Source organism: Mytilus galloprovincialis, chromosome 1, assembly GCF_965363235.1.
Source record: "Mytilus galloprovincialis chromosome 1, xbMytGall1.hap1.1, whole genome shotgun sequence".
Lineage (NCBI taxonomy): Eukaryota > Metazoa > Mollusca > Bivalvia > Mytilida > Mytilidae > Mytilus > Mytilus galloprovincialis.
Genome location: NC_134838.1, coordinates 202,883 through 225,922, shown reverse-complemented (window position 1 = coordinate 225,922; position 23,040 = coordinate 202,883). Strand labels below are relative to the sequence as shown.

The 23,040-nt window shown below is 33.9% G+C and overlaps 1 protein-coding gene and 1 long non-coding RNA gene across 3 annotated transcripts in view; both read left to right on the top strand.

The window, feature by feature from the left end:
• LOC143062111 (MAM and LDL-receptor class A domain-containing protein 1-like) overlaps nucleotides 1-23,040 on the top strand; it is a 161,927-nt gene that overhangs the window by 54,741 nt on the left and 84,146 nt on the right. For both annotated transcript variants that reach the window (XM_076233933.1, XM_076233925.1), the window contains exons 4-8: nucleotides 4,207-4,371; nucleotides 5,654-5,728; nucleotides 7,057-7,155; nucleotides 10,836-10,926; nucleotides 18,712-18,853. In XM_076233933.1, coding sequence (XP_076090048.1) covers nucleotides 4,207-4,371; nucleotides 5,654-5,728; nucleotides 7,057-7,155; nucleotides 10,836-10,926; nucleotides 18,712-18,853 — 572 coding nt within the window. The remainder of the gene's footprint in view (nucleotides 1-4,206; nucleotides 4,372-5,653; nucleotides 5,729-7,056; nucleotides 7,156-10,835; nucleotides 10,927-18,711; nucleotides 18,854-23,040) is intronic.
• LOC143062181 (uncharacterized) lies at nucleotides 12,212-14,433 on the top strand. Its single transcript, XR_012974598.1, has 2 exons — nucleotides 12,212-13,556; nucleotides 14,155-14,433. It is a non-coding gene; the product is annotated as an uncharacterized LOC143062181 (long non-coding RNA).

Below are 23,040 nucleotides of genomic sequence, written 5' to 3'. Positions count from 1 at the left end.
GTCATATGTGATAAGGTTACTCAGTTTCCTCCCGCAGGTTGGCGTTTTCCTTCAAGTACTACGGTTTAGTACGCCACTAAAACTGACTGCCATGAAATTACCCATATGGTGTAGAAAGTGATGTTTATAAAACCAAAGCAAACAATCAAAGTTTTAAATCTGTGTCCATTTGTACAAGAAGCCATAGTGGTTGAGCCATTTAACTTATTGTAATTTTACCAAACTGTGACCACAACTTCAAGATGTGACATCAGGCCTCTGTTCAATGGGCAGTCCCACAATAAAAGTTCAATTTTCACGTCATACATTTTATATGGTTAATTTGTCAGTTTCCTGCCTCAGTTCTGTGTTTTTATCTGGGTACTTTGGTTAACTCTGCCAATAAAACTGACTGTCTTACATGAAATTATTCATATGATGTAGAATGTGACATTGACGGTTGACCCCTTTCAAAGAAACCACCAGCATGTACACACAACAATGATGCAATGCTTTAGACAACATTGATCTAGAGACTTCATGATTTACATGTATAAAGCTTTTAAATGTAAAAAAAAAAAAATTCCCTACCTACCTACCCACCTGCTGATAGTGTGAGTCGGCAATGCCAAACAAACAATTTTTTAAGGGTGGCCTTATATTTCCCAAATGGGCAAATGCACTGGAATATTGTTCATTATATATAAATCCAACAAATCTCTATGATAGAGGAAATATAGTGATATATCTAAGTTGGCGGTAATATTAACCTATCTTGCCAAATAAGAATTTTGTTTAAAAATGAAACGAGGTCATAAAACAGATTCATAAATCGCTGTTTATGAGATGATATAAGTTATGTGAACAACTCGTCCCTGAGACAAGTCAGACCTAATCCAGTCAAATCGTCTAAAGAAGACAACTCGGACCTCTTGTCAGATTTACTTAGGGTTTCTTATTATGTTAGACTAAAATCTCTTGTGAAGTCTTCAATCTTTTGTTTGTCTATTGCGGTATATTTCAGGGACTAAACTGAACTGTTTTTGTCTAGGGGCCAGCTGGGCCCCTAAGATATTTTTTTCAGGGGCCCAGTTGAAATTTTAGGAGCCCAACCAATCTTTATACAAAAAGACTAAATGAAAATAAAACTGAAAATAACTTTTTATATACTTACTAACAGTGTTCCAGCTTGAATCTCAGGGCAGAAGGGTGCTAGTGCTCATTAGTAAGGAGTTTTATAAATAAAACAGGTGAAATGGGAGATAAATACTATCTCAATCCAAGCCATCCTCTAATAATTTTGATCAAAATATATTTTGCAATAAGTTTAAATTGAAGATTGGATATCAAACTTTATATTGGAATATTTATTTACGAGACTTTGCATTTCGTTTTTACAAGTATTTTTTGTAAATAGCGATTCAGGGACAAGTTACCGTCTAACACAGGCTTGTAATGACTCCGTGAACAATTAGAAAACATCCCTATCACGATGCCTATTGAACAGTTTAGGAGAAAACACTATTCAATAATGAAATAATTGTAGAAAATTTAGCAGAGTTAAGAAAACATGCTGATTGGAGGAGGTATGACATATCGTCATTTCGGATTGAAAACATAGCTGTTCAACTGGGTTTAGGTTATTAGAAAGAACCTACTGGGCTACTGGTTTTCTACAAATTTTTTACAGTCGGCAGCTGGGCGATCAGGATGACTAAATATATTCACCCAGCCGAAAATCTGGTTGCCTTGGGCGACTGGGCGAGCATTAAGTTTAGTCCCTGTATTTAGGGGTATTTTAAGGGATGGGTTTACTGTAGAACCCTATGGGATTTTATTTTTTAAATTTTCAAATGACTATTCCTCAAAAACAGTATGTGATAGACACACAGGGTCTTAATTAATGAAAGCAGGACAATAAAACAAACCAAATAAAATAAAGGGTGAGTCCCTGGGGATAATCCCAACCCCCTTTAATTGAAAATGTGTATTTTTCATGTAAATGGTTGCGACCCCCATCCCTAAACCATATATATTCATGTATGGGACAATATAATAAATCAAATGAAATATATGGGGAGTCCCTGGTTTCACCCCAACCCCTCCTGTTCAAGAACTTGTAAACGGCCCTAAACCATAGTTATTCCTGCTCTTCATTTCAAAAAGATTTAAATGACATACAGGGTCAATCTCCTAGGCGTCACATATGCATATTACTTTACTAGACCAAACCAATATGTACTGGACTTTGGCCAATGTCAGGCGACCATTGGAATGACAAATAATGGGAGCTTTTTTTGTGAGACTTCGTAAAGGCATCTTGTTACAATTATTTCTTGTTTATTATAAAAACTTTATTGATGCAAAAAATGAGTTTAGGTTAATTGAATTTACTTTAATTATTTTTTTAATTATTTCTGGACCAAAATAATTTTCATTCATGGCTCATTATTGATTAATTTGCCTTAATGTTCCATTCATTGAACAAACATAAATGTACAATATACAAATGTCTAATATTTGTTCTTTCAAATGTTTAAAAAAAAAATTGAAGCAACACTGCCACAGTTTCCATAATTACGTTTGCCTTGGATTTTGGTTAACTGCATTACAGTACTTACAGTGCTTTGATTATCTGATAACGTCACAATTATGTCATATGTACAGTTTTCATAAAAACTTTGAAAAATACAGAATATATGCAGTTTTCCATCTTTTATTTTCTTTGTGGAAACATCGTGGACAGCCAAGAAAAAAAATTATTTTAAGGGAAGCTTTATTGTCGAGCCTTCGACTTTAGTCGAAAAAGCGAGACTAAGCGATCCTACATTCCGTCGTCAGCGTCGTCGTCGTCGTCCGCGGCGTCCACAAATATTCACTCTGTGGTTAAAGTTTTTGAAATTTTAATAAATTTCTTAAACTATACTGAATTTCTACCAAACTTAGACAGAAGCTTGTTTATGATCATAAGAAAGTATCCAGAAGTAAATTTTGTAAAAATAAAATTCCATTTTTTCCGTAGTTTACTTATAAATGGACTTAGTTTTTCTGCGAGGAAACATTGCATTCACTCTGTGGTTAAAGTTTTTAAAATTTTAATAACTTTCATAAACTATCCTTGATTTGTACCAAACTAGGACAGAAACTTGTTTATGATCATAAGATAGTATCAAGAAGAAAATTTTGTAAAAATAAATTTCCACTTTTCCATATTTTACTTATAAATGGACTTAGTTTTTCTACAAGGAAACATTACATTCACTCTGTGGTTAAATTTTTAAAAATTTTAATAACTTTCATAAACTATCCTTGATTTGTACCAAACTTGGACAGAAGCTTGTTTATGATCATAAGATAGTATCAAGAAGAAAATTTTGTAAAAATAAATTTCCACTTTTCCGTATTTTACTTATAAATGGACTTAGTTTTTTTGCCAGAAACAAAACATTCACTCTGTGGTTTAAGTTTTTAAAATTTTTATAATGTTCTTAAACAATCCTGGATTTCTACCAAACTTAGACAAAAGCTTGTATCTGATCATAAGATATTATTCAGAAGTAAATTTTGTAAAAAAAAAAATCACTTTTTCCGTATTTTACTTATAAATGGACTTAGTTTTTCTTCCAGTTAACATTACATACAGTCTGCAGTTAAAGTTTATAAAACATTTATTAGATTCATAAACTATCCTGGATTTTTTTACCAAACTTGGAAGCTTCTTTCAATCAAAAGACAGTATCGAGAGGGAAATTTTTATTGATGTTTTTCCTCAATTTTGTTGAGTCTGCGATTAACAGCAAAAGTAGGCGAGACACTGGGTTCCGTGGAACCCTTACAAATTTTTATTATAACTATTGACATAATCTCACCAAATATAAAGTTGATTCTTGGGTGTGCACATTATACTTTCCCAATCTAAAACATACTTATTGAAATTTGTTTTTCTTTTCTGAATACCTTGTAACTTAGTCTAGTTTGGAGTTATCTAAGAAATTCATATGTATGATAACTTTTAAATTTGCAGTTATATTTGGGTTAAATAAGAGCCTTATATTGCCCCTACTCATTTGTTTTTCACAATAGAACAACATACATGTATAGACTAGTTTTATTACTTGACCCATGAACACATATTATGAACTTTTAAGAGATATTTATTTTTCTTGAAATAGTTCTTGTATGTTTTATCCATAAATGTTTTTCATTCAAATTGTATTTTTTAATTAGGCCATACAAGGAAGATTTGGGAAACGACATCTTGACAGACCTAGCAAGTCTTATGCAAGGAAAATGGAAGAAAGCATGCAAAAACTTACACATAGGGAAAGGTTGTTGGCAGAGAGAAAGATGAAAGAATGGAGGAAATCAAATGGAGATCTACCTGAACCTGAGGTATTAAGAATATGTCAGTGTGGCAGCTTTTTTGTTAAAGGCATAAACAAGTGTTTGACTCAGACTCCACAAACCCTAGGTCCTACCCAAGGTTCTGGAAATGGTCATATTTGCCAGTCTTGTCCTAAACTGAAAGTATTCTTAAACATGTAATTGGAATTAAGGACAAATTTTATTTTTCAACAGAAAAAATTTCAGTCATTTCATTAAGATCAAGTTTCAAAATCATCAATTTGAACATAATTTTGTTTTGTTATCGATTTCCTGTAATTAAACTGCCACTCCTGTAAAGTGTTATAATCCTGAGGGCCCTCCTACTAATAACTATATTAATGCCTCGGGGAGCTATTGGCTAATGATCGCTAATCTCTTTACCTGTGTTTTTAATTCACACCTGGCTATTAATCGCAAGCTCAGAACTAATATTATAAAGAAATTAAATTTCTATACCAACTAACTGTCTTGATTATTGAATTACTTTTCAGCTGAGACAATTGTCAATTATGATTTAAAATTAAATTAAAATTTGATTTAATTGATGTAGAAAAAAGTATTTTTTCACTACTAATACATGCGGTATGTTTACTCTGTAATATGCATGCTTGAAATTCTCTTCCGCAGATTAGACACTAATTCTTAAAATTTAAAATGCTAAATGAAGCAAGTGCAACTATTTTCATTAATATTCTTACACTATAAAAGGTCAAAAATAACAAAGCCTATGATTTCCTGTGAATTTGATAAACAAAACTAATCCCGGAAATGAGTCCAGAATTGTTCGTTTTAGTTACTGTCGCATAACATCCGGTTTGAATTTTGACTTCAGAATCTACAGAAACGTAAGTGATGGATGAGAAAATTATCGTTTCGAGTCATTAAAATCATTTATTTTTAAACTGTTGCCTTCCTTTAATTGCTCTTGATCTATTTTAGGAAAATGGTACGATAAATCATGAAGTAAATGCGATGCAACAGTGAAACAAGTTCGTTGATGCCATGAGAATGAGCATACTCGTGCAGTAATTTGATTTTGACAATGTTTTTTTGAAAAAGGGCACCAACTTTTAAGTTATATCAAAATGACCAAAATTAGGTGAAAAAAATTCCAGATCCTCGGTCCTACCCTAAGAATGTTTTTGGGTCTGTACTTGTATCATTGTTGATGTTACTAAACCAGGGACAATTTATTCTATAATTGTTAAATATAATTTAAGAAAAAGTCATAGAAAAAGATATGATGCGTAAAAGAAGACTGAACAGATTGTTCTTCTATTTTCTTTAGAATATTGACCCTGATGACCCTGAATCTAACCTGCTGGAAGGTATGGAAATTGAAAACAATGGACATCCTCATCTTGTAAGTATATTGGTTTAGAAAAAGTCACATGTCCAACAATGTTTTCAAAGGTGGACTGTAAACAGAAGATAAAAAAGTGTTATTGCATGGGTATTTATGGAAAAGTGATATATTGTTATTTTTATTCAGTCATGCTGGGTCTAATGCTATCCCTCTGGATTTAAAGATGGTACAAAATGCTGAATGGAAGAAATGTCATGAAAATGATTCTTAAGAATATTTTATTTTACGTTTTTTTACCAACCTGATCTAATTATTTCCAATTAATTTAATTAATTTATGAAAACAACCATTCGAATTATATGAATTAAGAATGTGAGCATACATGTACGAATAACATCAAAATGAGAAAGGGGTCATCTATAATTGTCAACCATTTTCCAAAGTGTACAAACTGTACACTGGGTGAGAGGGGGATAACAAATCTACATGCCATACATTTTTTTTCTTACCAGAATTTTTCGTCAGATATGTTTCAGTTTATTTTTGGTGCAAATTTCTATAATAAACTATACATGTACTATAAAAGACAGGATCTTATTTTTATTAAAAATTATAGATTTTGTCTTAAAATCAGAAAATAGTTGATTTTCACTTTTTGAGGGAGGGTGGGGTCTGAAAAAGTGTATGTTTCGTACACTTTGATAAATGTTTGTCAATTATGGATAACCTCAAATGAGAAGATAGAAACAAAAAAACATAAAAAAAACATCTAGGGCATTATGTAATTCAGTCTATGCATCGATTGTTTGTCTGTCTGTTCGTATGTCCATCTGTCTGTCTCGCTTCAGGTTGAAGTTTTAGGTAAAGTTAGTTTTTGATGAAGTTTAAATCCAATTAACTTGAAACTTAGTATACATGTTCCCTATGACATGATCTTTCTAATTGTAATGCCAAATTAGAGTTTGGACCTCAATTTCACTATCCTCTGAACAATGAATATGATAGTGCGAGTGGGGCATCTGTGTACTATGGACACATTCTTGTTAATAGTCTATTATAAAGAATATGAAGGATGTTAGTGTTTTGATACAACTTCCTGTTGATAGATTCACAAATCTTTTTAGATTATCAGAGTTGGTTGATGTTATCAAAATTATCTTCTAAATAAAGTTGACATGTATAAAAAATTTTAAGATGTTTATTAATTTTATCGTAAGACAGAAATTAAGAAGTGACATTCTTAATCAATTTTATTTTTACATCTGATGTATATTAATATTTCTTGTTTTTACAATGAAAGGATTCAATGAATTTTTGGTCTTCAGAAGATACTAAAAGTATAGCAAGAGAAGAAACATCTGATTACATGTAATTATAATTAATAGGTTCAAGGACTCCACCCAGAAAAAAGTGCTAAGACGTACGGCGATTCCCATGACTCACACAAACTTATACCAGAACAAGAAGCACTAGCCAAGAAATCAGTGAGTAGATATTACTTTTATGGCTAACCAATGAAAATTCCTGTCATTTCAGACAAAAAAAAATCTGATGAGTAAAAGAGAATTTCAAAGTATTTTTAAAGTCCACTTGACTTCAAATTTTTCATTCTTACATTACAGTTTTCTAAAGAGATTTTGAAGATCTTTTTCCCCCTTCAAAGTGGAGAAGCCTATTTAAACTGTTCATTTATTTTTTGTGACTTATAGAAAATGAATATAATTGTCAGAGATGTTTCTTAAAGGAAAACATCAAATTGGTTTTATAAGCACATAAAAAAAAAAATGCCACAAAGCTAAACATCAAATGAAAAGTAAAAAAAACATAAATACCAAACCCCAAGGAAAATTCAAAACGATGTCCCCTATCAAATGGCACAATCAGAAGCTCAAATACTTAAAACAAAAGGAAAACTACTATCATATTCCTGACTTGGTACAGACATTTCCTTGTGTAGAAACTAGTGGATTAAACCTGGTGTAATAGCCTGCTAAACCTTTCTGATCACTTGTATGACAGTGTTTAAACCTGGTGTCATAGCCTGCTAAACCTTTCTGACCACTTGTATGACAGTGTTTAAACCTGGTGTCATAGCCTGCTAAACCTTTCTGACCACTTGTATGACAGTGTTTAAACCTGGTGTTATAGCCTGCTAAACCTTTCTGATCACTTGTATGACGATTAAACCTGGTGTCATAGCCTTCTAAACCTTTCTGATCACTTGTATGACAGTGATTAAACCTGGTGTCATAGCCTGCTAAACCTTTCTGATCACTTGTATGACAGTGATTAAACCTGGTGTCATAGCCTGCTAAATCTTTCTGATCACTTGTATGATAGTGTTTAAACCTGGTGTCATAGCCTGCTAAACCTTTCTGATCACTTGTATGACGATTAAACCTGGTGTCATAGCCTGCTAAACCTTTCTGATCACTTGTATGACAGTGATTAAACCTGGTGTCATAGCCTGCTAAATCTTTCTGATCACTTGTATGACAGTGTTTAAACCTGGTGTCATAGCCTGCTAAACCTTTCTGACCACTTGTATGACAGTGTTTAAACCTGGTGTCATAGCCTGCTAAACCTTTCTGATCACTTGTATGACAGTGATTAAACCTGGTGTCATAGCCTTCTAAACCTTTCTGATCACTTGTATGACAGTGATTAAACCTGGTGTCATAGCCTGCTAAATCTTTCTGACCACTTGTATGACAGTGATTAAACCTGGTGTCATAGCCTGCTAAACCTTTCTGATCACTTGTATGACAGTGATTAAACCTCGTGTCATAGCCTGCTAAATCTTTCTTATCACTTGTATGACAGTGATTCAACCTGGTGTCTTAGCCTGCTACACCTTTCTGATCACTTGTATGACAGTGATTAAACCTGGTGTCATAGCCTACTAAACCTTTCTGATCACTTATATGACAGTGATTAAATCTGGTGTCTTAGCCTGCTAAACCTTTCTGATCACTTGTATGACAGTGTTTAAACCTGGTGTCATAGCCTGCCAAACCATTCTGACCACTTGTATGACAGTGATTAAACCTGGTGTCATAGCCTTCTAAACCTTTCTGACCACTTGTATGACAGTGATTAAACCTGGTGTCATAGCCTGCTAAACCTTTCTGATCACTTGTATGACAGTGATTAAACCTGGTGTCATAGCCTGCTAAATCTTTCTGACCACTTGTATGACGATTAAACCTGGTGTCATAGCCTGCTACACCTTTCTGACCACTTGTATGACAGTGATTAAACCTGGTGTCATAGCCTGCTAAACCTTTTTGACCACTTGTATGACAGTGATTAAACCTCGTGTTATAGCCTGCTAAACCTTTCTGACCACTTGTATGACAGTGATTAAACCTGGTGTCATAGCCTGCTAAACCTTTCTGACCACTTGTATGACAGTGATTAAACCTTGTGTTATAGCCTGCTACACCTTTCTGACCACTTGTATGACAGTGATTAAACCTGGTGTCATAGCCTGCTAAACCTTTCTGACCACTTGTATGACGATTAAACCTGGTGTCATAGCCTGCTAAACCTTTCTGACCACTTGTATGACAGTGATTAAACCTGGTGTCATAGCTATAGCCTGCTACACCTTTCTGATCACTTGTATGACAGTGATTAAACCTGGTGTCATAGCCTGCTAAACCTTTCTGATCACTTGTATGACGATTAAACCTGGTGTCATAGCCTGCTACACCTTTCTGACCACTTGTATGACAGTGATTAAACCTGGTGTCATAGCCTGCTAAATCTTTCTGACCACTTGTATGACGATTAAACCTGGTGTCATAGCCTGCTAAACCTTTCTGACCACTTGTATGACAGTGATTAAACCTGGTGTCATAGCCTGCTAAACCTTTCTGACCACTTGTATGACGATTAAACCTGGTGCCATAGCCTGCTACACCTTTCTGACCACTTGTATGACAGTGATTAAACCTGGTGTCATAGCCTGCTAAACCTTTCTGATCACTTGTATGACGATTAAACCTGGTGTCATAGCCTGCTACACCTTTCTGACCACTTGTATGACAGTGATTAAACCTGGTGTCATAGCCTGCTAAATCTTTCTGACCACTTGTATGACGATTAAACCTGGTGTCATAGCCTGCTAAACCTTTCTGACCACTTGTATGACAGTGATTAAACCTGGTGTCATAGCCTGCTAAACCTTTCTGATCACTTGTATGACAGTGATTAAACCTGGTGTCATAGCCTGCTAAACCTTTCTGACCACTTGTATGACAGTGATTAAACCTGGTGTCATAGCCTGCTACACCTTTCTGACCACTTGTATGACAGTGATTAAACCTGGTGTCATAGCTTGCTAAACCTTTCTGATCACTTGTATGACAGTGATTAAACCTGGTGTCATAGCCTGCTACACCTTTCTGATCACTAGTATGACAGTGATTAAATCTGGTGTCATAGCCTGCTAAACCTTTCTGATCACTTGTATGACAGTGATTAAACCTGGTGTCATAGCCTGCTACACCTTTCTGATCACTTGTATGACGATTAAAACTGGTGTCATAGCCTGCTAAACCTTTCTGACCACTTGTATGACAGTGATTAAACCTGGTGTCATAGCCTGCTAAACCTTTCTGATCACTTGTATGACAGTGATTAAACCTGGTGTCATAGCCTGCTAAACCTTTCTGATCACTTGTATGACGATTAAACCTGGTGTCATAGCCTGCTAAACCTTTCTGACCACTTGTATGACAGTGATTAAACCTGGTGTCATAGCCTGCTAAATCTTTCTGACCACTTGTATGACGATTAAACCTGGTGTCATAGCCTGCTAAACCTTTCTGATCACTTGTATGACAGTTGCATCAAATTCCATCATTGACAACAAGGTGTGAAAAAAACAAACCAACACAATAGATAGCATTGTCCCAAATAAGGCTGCAGCGGTCAACATTGTTTTATAATCTTGATCACAAAAACTTATTAAGTTTCAGCAGAGTTCGCGAAAAGTGTCAGTCCTCAGGATTTCACCACCAAAATTTTGCATAGGACTGACACAATTTTAGATGTTTTCTATAGAATTAATAGTGAGGACCAGTAGATTTTCTTCAAGGACAACCAGGGAAAAAAAGATTTCACAAACCAGTTTGTTTACAGTAGCTTCTTTTTCCAGGGTGACTCAAGCGGCAGAAAGAGAAATTTTGACACTTATACCCCTTGGCTTTGGAAAGATGGAATTGTTCCTTATAGTATGTTTAACATGTGTAAGTACTGGACTCTATATAGTATACATAAGACGCTTTTCAAGTGAGCTTTTCTCAACACTTGGCGTCCGTCGTCTGTTAACTTTTACAAAAATCTTCTCCTCTGAAACTACTGGGCCAACCAAATTTGGCCACAATCAATCATTATTGGGGTATTTAGTTTTAAAAATGTTTTTTTGGTGACCTGGCCAACCAACAAAGATGGCTGACATGGCTAAAAAAGAACATAAATGTAAAATGTAGATTTAGTCTTATATCTCTGAAACCAAAGCATTTAGAGCAAATCGAACATGGGGTAAAATTGTTTGTCAGGTTAACATTTATCTGCCCTGAATTGGTAATTTTAAGAAAATTTTGCTGTTTTTATACGCCCGTCAAAATTTTGACGGGACGTATTATGGTATACAAATGTTTGGTGTCCGTCCGTCTGTCTGTCTGCCCGGTTTAAACATGTTGCACCGTAACTAAGAGAACGACTTATCCAAATTTCATGAAACTTATTATAGTTGTTTCTTATAATGGTCAAATGATCTGTATTTTTTTTGGTGAAAATAAGATTTAAACTTTTTGAGTTACGGCACTTTGTAACTAAAACAGGGGTGTTTTTTTTTTTCACATGTCGCACCGTATCTCAAAAAAAATTCTTGATTATTGCTTAAAACTTTACACACTTCTTTGTTATATTAATCTAAAGATCTGTATACTTTTTGGTAATGATTCAAAATTTCATTTTTGAGTTTTTGAGTATTTTTGTAAAAAAGGGGGAGGGTTTTTTTACATGTCGCGCTGTATCTCAAAAATGATTTATGATTATTGCTTAAAACTTTACACACTTCTTTGTTATATTAATCTAAAGATCTGTATACTTTTTGGTGTTGATTCAAAATTTCATTTTTGAGGTTTTGAGTATTTTGTAAAAAAGTGGGAGGGGGTTTTTACATGTCGTGCCGTATCTCAAAAACAATGTATGATTATTGCTTAAAACTTTACACACTTCTTTGTTATATTAATCTAAAGATCTTTATACTTTTTGGTGATGACTCAAAATTTTATTTTTAAGTTATTGAGTATTTTGTAAAAAAGGGGATTTTTTTTTTTACATGTCGCTCCGTATCTCTAAAACAATTTATGATTATTTCTTGAAACTGTACACACTTCTTTTTTATATCAATCTAAAGATCTGTTTACTTTTTGGTTTGATTCAAAATTTTATTTTAGTGATATTTAGTTTTTTTTTAAAAACAGGGTCGTGGGGGGGGGGGGGGGGGTATGAGGGTGTTTCACATGTCCCGCCATGTCTCAAAAGCAATAAATGGTTATTGCTTAAAACTTTCTCAGAAACTATTGATGATTATTGCATAAAACTTCCACACAAGACGTCAGGCGTATCATGCGCTCATGGCGCAGCTGTTTATTGGTTATTATTTAACACTTTCAGTACGGCATTGTTTTTTTTTGGCGCGTTTGTATAGCCGGAGATTTCCCCTGCAAAATGGTGTCCTGAAAAAATCTTGTCTTTCAGGATATCCCAGGAAGTCCTGGGATATCCTGAAAAATCCCAGCACTGGTAATTTTGTAAATCCTGAAATCTGTTGTCCTGATATTTCAGGAATTTCAGGGATATTTCAGGACTTACAATATTTGATGAACACAAGTTTATCCTGATTTTTCAAGAACTCTTAGGACTTTAGATTATTAACAGGAATTACTGGGATATTTCAAGACTTTAAAGATATGGGTTTCTTTTCAAAACTTAGTCCTTTTTTGCAATTTGAATTCCACTTAAGTATATTTACAATTCCATTTAAAATTTATGTTCCAAGAATTGTTTGTGCATAGTTCAACTTGTATATGATCATATTGATGAAAAATGTTAGAACGCAATTTTGGAAAATGCAAAACTCACATATCACAAATCATGTCACATGCCCCAAGCCAAAATATGAGTAACAACATGAACAACACAACATGATTTTTTTTAATTAAACATTATTTATTTTCAAAGCCCAATATTAAAGACATGATCATACAACCATAGATGTAATACCCAAGATAATAGATTAAATGTAAACAAGTTAAATTATATAATTGCAAGTATCTAAATGAACACACAAATAATTTTCATGCTTTAATTCTTTATCTTTGAAATGTGAGCCAGAGTGAATGAAATGTATAAATGTGCCATCTGGTTAATACTTATTTTAGTGTAGACACTGGACAGGAAGTGTGAGGCCAAATGCAGGGGATCACATATGGCTAAATTATACATTTTCTGCAATTACTATTATAACTTTAAACATTAAGATGGTAAATAAACAATAAATGGATATTTTTTTATTATAATATATATATCAAATATTCAAGATAAATTTAATTCCTTTCAAAGAAAATAGAAATTTAACTCCTTAAATAACCCCTGACACAATTAGAATTTGAACTTGGACAACAAGCAAAGATGTCTAATATATCCTAAACACAAAGTGAATGCAGATAAATGAAATTAACTAAGTTCCAACAGTTCTATATTTTAACATTATATTGATAGTGCAGATGTTTTCTTCTGGTGACATGACTTTGATTTTAAGGAGCATTAATTTGATGATTTCATGCATTTTGGATAATATCTTTTGGTAAGTACAAATACATTAGATTCCACCATTTTGAATATATGTGCATGTTACAATAAGAGTAAAGAAAACAGTTATAGAATGTTTACATAAGATTTACTTTCATCACAATCATAAGGAATTAGCAATACATTGTTATTACTTATAATGAAAAAAATATTTAAATTGTATAGGTATGCTTTTAATAATAATATAAAAAAACTTAAACATAGAACAGTGAGAAAACTCACATTAAGATATATACCACAAACAGTTTGCTGCAATATCTCTGAAATAAGTTGCTTAATTCATTAAGATACATACTTCTGGAATACTAGTACATGTACATGTTTAATTTTACAAATTTTAAATAAATGATTGAGTAGGGGGAAAAAATGCTAAAAATAATTGCCAGGAGATATTTTAAAGTCAATGATATATGAATGAATCAAATGTCCTTAATGGCAGGGTACATTTATACACAAAATATATACATGTATGTACTCATTTAAATAAAGAAAAAAGCATGTTGACTTAAACAAATCTGACATACTAATGCATGAGATTTGGTATTTAATTTTTTTTATCAAACTTTAGATCCAAAACTTTTGTTTTGTTTCAGATTTACTGTTAAAGACCAGCAGCTCTGATTTATAAAAAAAACTATAGTGAGGGCCAAGATACATTTATGTGACCAGCTTAAACTAGTCAAGACAAGACGGCTTTTTGGAAAATTTGAGAGAATAGAAGATGATAACAATGAACAAAACCGTGACTGTACTATAGAAAATAAATTTGTTTTCAAGTAATTTGATTTTAAAAATGCCATCAAATGTGCTGTGAAGAAAAAAGTTGGAAGAATGAATACTGTCTTTTCATAGATTAAAAGGATAAGAGTCCATGTTATCCCCATGGCTTTTTTTTGTTGATTTTTTGGTATGTCTTGAAATATCCCAGGACATCCCAGGAGTTCACAGGACAATATTAAAATAATTTACATGTAAACAAGTCCTGAAAAGTTTTTTAAACCTGGGACTTCTCAGGACAATTCTGGGATATTTCAGGTTTACTAGTCCTGAAAAGTCCTGAAACCCTGGGACTTCTCAGGACAATCCTGGGATATTTCAGGTTTACTAGTCCTGAAAAGTCCTGAAATGTCCCAATTGGTTCTATGCTTTTAGGATCAGGATTTCCTGGGATATCCCAGGAAGTCCTGTTCCAATACTCTCCCTAAAATTCCTGAAAAGTCTCTTCTAACCGTTCCCTTTCCGAGATATTAACCTTCCTTCGATGTTTCTTTTTGTTACAAAGAATAAAATGAAATGTCTATGACAACACAATAACTGATTGGGAAGACGATAAACAACCAACAACATGAGAAGTACCAGCGATTGAAATCTGCCATTTGCAAAGCGTCGTTCATGTCAACAACAATTAAAGAGAGATAACTCAACTGTAATTTGGTGGACGACAACTCTTTATTAAATACGTTGCCGTATGTTTTTAAGTCACCTGGGGTATAACAGAATTTCTTGTTACGGTTCAATGATTAAACAAAAAATCTCTGTATTTGTTAAAGTAAATTACCTTCCTTGAAAATATTCATTTCAAACTAAGTAACAGGCATGCAACCTAATAGCAATTTAAGCAGATTAAAAAAAATACATTTAAAAAAATAAAAATCAAATGAATATTTAGATATTTGACAAAAAAACTACTCAAGGTATTGATATTATTTTGATTTCATTTTTAAACTGCTATAAGGTTATATAACAAACAAAAATAACAGTTTTATAAATTTTTGTTACTTGCCTCTTTTCAAATTTTTTTTTCAGTGTCCATTTTACTACATTTTGTTGTCCTGATCTCTCTATAAAATTCCTTCTTTGTTTTAAAATGTATCTTGATACTATCTTTTTAAATATATCCTTCATAAGTTATTCTTTAGTTTTGTTCATAGTTTATAAATAAATAAATTCGCAAATTGAAACAGAAAAGTCAATAAATACAAAATTGTCTGGAACTGACAACATAGCTATAATACTAACAGTATTTTTTAACAGAATGGAACACCGTGAAACACTCTGGTAGACAGAGATGCTTTCCACAATCTAGACTGCCATATTTTGTTTGTCTACGTGTGTCTTGTTGATTATTTTTTGTGACAGACATAGCACCAACTTTTATTTCCAAAGGAACCTGGCAAGTGTCTCTGTGTAAGACGGTCATCAACCAGGACAAGTGATGGACAGCCTTTATAAACTGAACCACCTGCGTATCCACCTATCAGTCCTGCTGCTACTCCCTTAGAAAACTTCAAAAAGGTTTATGGTCTCTTACCAGGGCCTGGTTGATTATGATCAGGAGAAGCCAGAAAAAGCCTAAAGGCATTAAATTTCAACATTTCTATCATTGTAAAGAAAATTCTTTTAGGCCATTTCAGTGTTTTGTTTTGGAAAACATAGTACTGGATGTACTAGTCAGCCCTATCAACCCCTCCCATGTATTGTGTGTAATCAGAGATCATCTGTGGACATGGTATCGCTTGTTGTTGAAAAATACCATCTGCTTGTTGCACGTTTCTCTGCACTGAACCTACTGAGAAATTGTGTATACTTGAAATTAAGTTTACATTTTTTTTGTCCTTCCATACAACATCAGCCACTGCATCCTTCTGTCTAAACCGCATGTCCCCACGATTAGTTACACCTTCAGGGTTTTTCTACATTATATCTTTAGATAGCTCTCTCCTATTTATGCGAACAGTACCACATGCAGCAGTGTTAAAAGGTTCAAACAAGTCTGTAAATAAGGTGGGAGAAGTGAAGTAATTGTCCATATAAATATGGTACCCTTGCCCTATAACATTTGCCTTTTCATTACAATTTTTGACTACATGGTTTGCCAGACCATGAGCTGCACCATTTATCATCCCACTGTATACCTGACAGAAGGAAACATATCCTGTATTAGCTTCCGCTATCGCACACATTTTTATTCCCCATTTGGTAGGCTTGGCTGGCATATACTGCTTAAAAGACAGTCGACCTTTGAATGGAACCATCACCTCATCAACTGATAGTTGCCTTTTAGGGATATACTGGTTTACCATAGAATCTGTGAACATATTCATTAACGATTCAATTTTGTATAATTTAGAATAATTGGGATCCCCTAGCTGTGGGGCTTGCTCGCTGTTTGAAAAATGGATGTACCGCACAATTTGCATATAGTGATCCCTTTTCATGACTTTACTGAAGTACGGGGTCTCCAGCATAACATCTGTGCTCCAGTAGGATTTTATATCTGGTTTTACATTGATTCCCATCAAGAATCATAAACCTAGAAAAGCCTTTGTTTCTTCAACAGTTGGTGTAACCCATGGGGATTTATTTTCATCAGGATGATCACGAATTTGTTTATTAGCATACCTGTTGGTCTCCTGTATGATGTATTGCAAAATGGCATTGGTAAACAGCAATGAGAAAAAACAACGGGCTCTTTATCTGGATCTGAAACTGTGGTAGGACCAGTTTTTCCACTTGGTAAAAATATGTGTGGTAATCCCTCTCATAGTAATTAAAATTTTTATGCCACCCATCAGCTTCAGGACGGTCACCAGCCTCATCAACAAGGGATTCATCTTCATCAGAAAATTCATTTTCACTTTCATTTTCATTATCAACAACATCTAATTCACCTATCCCAATTTGTGCAAACCTATCATTGTACCGCTGTGCAGCTGCATCAACTTCATTTTGCAAAAATCCGTCAAACTCTTCATTGGAAGATTCAGACATTTTTTTTATTTTCACCCAGGCCAGACGACAATACTACGTTTTTCACTACAATTTTACTATGGAACCGCCTTTTAGCCTAGAAAAATTTGATTGGCTGCACAAAAATATGGATTTCCTTATTTGGGAGAACACCTGCACGTTGTGTGAAATTTATTTGTCGTCAAAAACTGTAAACTTCCGATCGTCAACAGAGCGTAAATCAACAACATGCAAAGATGATACAGAAAGAGACAGCCATTTCCAGCTTATCTTTTTTATTAAACAGTCCTAAGTAAATATTATTAATTTTTAAAACAGGTATACATAAATGGTTTAAATATTTTGTGTGTAAGGTACATGAACTTTCATTTTTTTGAACGATCATGTTGACTACACATGTCAACAAAATTGAAAAAATGGCGGCGTATTATTTTATCATGAATGCAAATTGAAAGTACGAAGAAATGACATAACAATGACTTTTATTGTCAAAATTTATACATAATATTAAAAATTGAAACCTGTTAACACATTGTGGTAATGTACGCTTTACAGCTTGACGTAATTGATCTGATATTAAAACTGAAAGTACGTCAGAGTATTTTTTTGTTGTCCATGATGCATTCAGGCATCTCGCAGCCGTTAAGCAGGGTGATGCTTTTAGGCATCATACGGCGGTACCCAGGTGATGCCTTAAGGCATCATAAGACTTAAATGGGTTAAATATAATTATAGATAGAGATAAATTGTAAACAGCAATAATGTTCAGCAAAGTAAGATCTACAAATAAGTCGACAAGATTAAAGTGGTCAGTTGACCCCTTAAGGAGTGATTGCTCTTCATAGTAAAACATACATGTGATGGACTGTGGGAAATTTTGGTCAGGAGATTAGGACTCAGATCAGGAGTTTTTTTATCGACATAAAATTTTGTTGTAAATGTATAAGCTTGTGATGTAGAAATTGTCTTTTAAATTGTTTTTTTCTTCAAATTTTTATCAAAATGATAAACAATTACAATAGTATTGAATGGATTTTAGCATTATGAAAAGACTCATTTTTTTTGTAAATTTTGTAAAACTGCATAGGGTAAAATGCTGTTTTTGTCTCATATCTCTGAAACCAAAGCATTTAGATCAAATTTGACGAACTAAAATTGTTAATTAGGTCAAGATCTATCTGCCCTGAAATTTTCAGACCAATCAGGCAACCTATTGTTGAGTTGTACACCTTTAAGTATTGAAAAATGATACATAGATTGATTTTGGCCTTTTCATTTGGGAATCCTACAAAACTTATTTTGTTTTTTACTTAATCCTGTTTGAGAGTCCAGATTTACAAATATTATTTTTGTGCAGATTGTGTGTTGCCAATCTGAAAGCCTCTTGTTTCTTATTACAGCTTCAAGTGCTGTGACAGTGATAAACAAAGCAATTAAACAGGTCAACGACTACACCTGTGTCAAATGGGTACCAACCAGTGATCCCCGATTCAACCCAACAACTCTCGGACATTCTAATGTTGTTACATTTATAAATGAAGGGTATGTACATTTTTATTGATATTACATTTATAAATGGTGGGTATGTACATTTTTATTGATATTACATTTATAAATGGTGGGTATGTACATTTTTATTGATATTACATTTATAAATGGTGGGTATGTACATTTTTATTGATATTACATTTATAAATGGTGGGTATGTACATTTTTATTGATATTACATTTATAAATGAAGGGTATGTACATTTTTATTTAATATTGAACTGGAAATAAATTTCATTTAATGTTAACAATTTTTTGTGTGCATCAATTTTGGTGGATTGCGGAAAACTTCCATTTATATGGATATTTGTGGTTGTACCAATCTCTGCAAAAAAGCCCATTGGAAATTTGTAATTAATTGAACATTTAAATTTATGGTTTACCTGTTATCACAATACTCACGAAAATTGACAACTAATAGTGTTTGGCGAAAGGTGCCTTATTATAATACTGCATTCAAATATAGTTATACCAAACATGGTATCAATAAGCTGCAATGAAGAAACCAATATGAAACCCCTGAACCCCAATGTGGGTAATAATAAAAGTAATTAGAAAAAATTAACAATAAGGCCACACCAATTTAATTTATTGTTCTACGGATTTTTGGACTTAAAACTTGGGACGAGCGAGTGATTTGAAAATTTTAATAAAACTAGAGGCTCTCAAGAGCCTGTATCGCTCACCTGACTCTACTTTGGTTTTTGAAATCATATAAAAACAGATAAAATTTGGCTATAAAGTAACAACACTTGGCCAGCACCTCTTAAGGAAAGGACTATTCATGCTATGTTTGATTTCATTCCATTCAGTGGTTCTCTAGAAGAAGTCATTTGTATGAATTTCCCATAAGGTCCTATGTTAAACTAAGTCCCCCGCTGGCGGCCATCTTGGATGATGGATCGGCTACAAAGTAACAACACTTGGTCAGCAACCCATAAGGAACATTCATGCCATGTTTGGTTTCATTCCATTCAGTGGTTCTCTAGAAGAAGTCATTTGTATGAATTTCCCATAAGGTCCTATGTTAAACTAAGTCCCCCGCTGGCGGCCATCTTGGATGATGGATCGGCTACAAAGTAACAACACTTGGTCAGCAACCCATAAGGAACATTCATGCCATGTTTGGTTTCATTCCATTCAGTGGTTCTCTAGAAGAAGTCATTTGTATGCATTTCCCATAGGGTCCTATGTTAAACTAAGTCCCCCCGCTGGCGGCCATCTTGGATGATGGATCGGCTACAAAGTAACAACACTTGGTAGGCACCTCATAAGGAACATTCATGCCATGTTTGATTTCATTCCATTCAGTGGTTCTCCAGAAAAGTCATTTGTATGCATTTCCCATAGGGTCCTATGTTAAACTAAGTCCCTCGCTGTCGGCCATCTTGGATGATGGATCAGCTACAAAGTAACAACACTTGGTCAGCAACCAATAAGGAACATTCATGCCATATTTGGTTTCATTCCATTCAGTGGTTCTCTAGAAGAAGTCATTTGTATGCATTTCCCATAGGGTCCTATGTTAAACTAAGTCCCCCGCTGGCGGCCATCTTGGATGATGGATCGGCTACAAAGTAACAACACTTGGTCAGCAACCAATAAGGAACATTCATGCCATATTTGGTTTCATTCCATTCAGTGGTTCTCTAGAAGAAGTCATTTGTATGCATTTCCCATAGGGTCCTATGTTAAACTAAGTCCCCCGCTGTCGGCCATCTTGGATGATGGATCGGCTACAAAGTAACAACACTTGGTCAGCAACCCATAAGGAACATTCATGCCATGTTTGGTTTCATTCCATTCAGTGGTTCTCTAGAAGAAGTCATTTGTATGCATTTCCCATAGGGTCCTATGTTAAACTAAGTCCCCCGCTGGCGGCCATCTTTGATGATGGATCAGCTACAAAGTAACAACACTTGGTCAGCATCTCATAAGGTACATTCATGCTATATTTGGTTTCATTCCATTCAGTGGTTCTCTAGAAGTTCAAAATGTAAAAAGTTAACGACGACGGACGACAGACGATGGAAGCTAAGTGATGAGAAAAGCTCACTTGGCCCTTTGGGCCAGGTGAGCTTAAAAATATTTAATTTGCAAATTTTTGAGGTGAAGCTTGAAAAGTTAAGGCGAGCGATTATTTTTTTTTTTGGTAAACATAAGATAGTAGGTTTTGACATTTATTAAAACTTGATTTATCACTTGTACTTTGACATTTCTTCAATTTATGAAGTAATTTTTCCCTGTTCAACAAGAAATGACTGAATAATTAAATCTGGTCTATGTATGTGTGACTGACAATGAGACAATTCTCCATCAAAGTCAAAATCAGTTTGGGAACAACCCCTTAATTTTATAAATATCCCTTTTATGAGGGGTCAATATAAGCAGGGACTTTCTATACTAAGTAAGTAAGTATAGAAAGTCCCTGATATAAGTTATAATATATTTCTTTGTAAAAAAAAACACTTTTTAGTACAATAGGGCTCATATTTCCCCAAAGAACTATATATCTATCTGGTATTAAATGGTCAAAACATGTCCAAGAATTTTGTAATATTCCTGGACTTTTACCATGTTAACATATTTACTTAAACAGTTCAATATTATTCAAAATCAGTGGAACTCTCTTTTAGAAAAGTAGTTAAAAATATGATGTATTTCTCCTCTTTTTGAGGTCAAAATTCTAAGTTTTCAAAGGTTTTTTTGTAGCACTATACAAATTCTTGGTATTTCTATTTTCATTTCTACATCAGTAAAATGACCCCTTGTCTGAGGGAGGGTTGCTCCCAACCTGATAATGACAAACACAGGTCAAAGTACGACCTTTTACACAGGGCTTTGTTTCAGACCGTCATCAAACAGCAAGCTATAAAGGACCCTAAAATTATAAGTGTACATAATTCAAACAGGAAAACCAAGACTCTAATTTATATATCCAAACCGGCAAACGGGAAAATACTAATGAACCGCATCAACAAAGGACAACTGCTGAACGACAGGCCCCTGAATCAATCAGGACAGGTGCAGAAACATGCAGCGGCTATGGATAGTTTTGTTTCGACAGCATACAATATAATTGCAGTTGAATGCAAATCCTTCAGAAGTTCTTTGTACTTCATTCTAACAACGAACATTTTTTGATAGGGAATATGAGTAAGGGGTAAGAAACCAACATTTTGTTCCTTACAGGTATTTCCGCTGTTTTATATTTTTATCGGAGCACAACCACTTTTGATAAATTGGTTTCATGCTGAAAAAAATATTCTCACAGATATTTACACAGTGTGGTGGGGTGCTTATAGGTTTAAAATCATTATATACAGGTTTTAATAGACTGTGATTTTAAAAACAAATATTGATATCTTTTTATATCATTTACCAAAAAGCGGTGCGGGAAATGGACATGATTACATTTCAAGATGCGGGAAGCGGGAATATGAAAAAAGTAAAAAAATTCTGTTTTGAAAAAAATATGTGCGGGCAGGTCCGTCTAACAAGAAATTAAATTGGTGTGGCCTAAAAAGAAAAAAAATAATACATCCACTACATATAAATGAAAAATGGCTGGAACATGCTCTTTTCCTTAAAACCACATGGTAATATAAACCCGGATGACATAACAAGGGGAGGTAAATCTAGCACACGGCATTATCAATTAGGTACTATGAGAGTGGCCTCCCATTGTACGCAATTAACAACTAATAGTGTTTGGCGAAAGGTGCCTTATTATAATACTGCATTCAAATATAGTTATACCAAACATGGTAACAATAAGCTGCAATGAACAAAGTGTCAATATGAAGCACCTGAACCCAAAATGAAGTCGCCAAACCGAGGGAGAGAAAAAAATAAAAAATAAAAATTTATATTATAAATATAAACATGTTAAAAAACAACAAACCAAAAATATAATAATACACCAGCGCACATACCCTAAAACTGACTACCAATCAAATAATTCATGGCTGACGTAACCCGATACATATCAACACTAGGCTGACTAGCTTGTTTAACCCTTTCACCAATTGCTGCCCAGACTGAAACTCTCTGAGACGATGGCTTCCCTGGCTACTATTACTTAAGTGGGAGATCTTCATAATAAATGTCAATAAAAACTTGTTTTTAGTTATTTGTGTATTTATATCATTCACTAACACTATGTTCACAGTTTTGTTCAT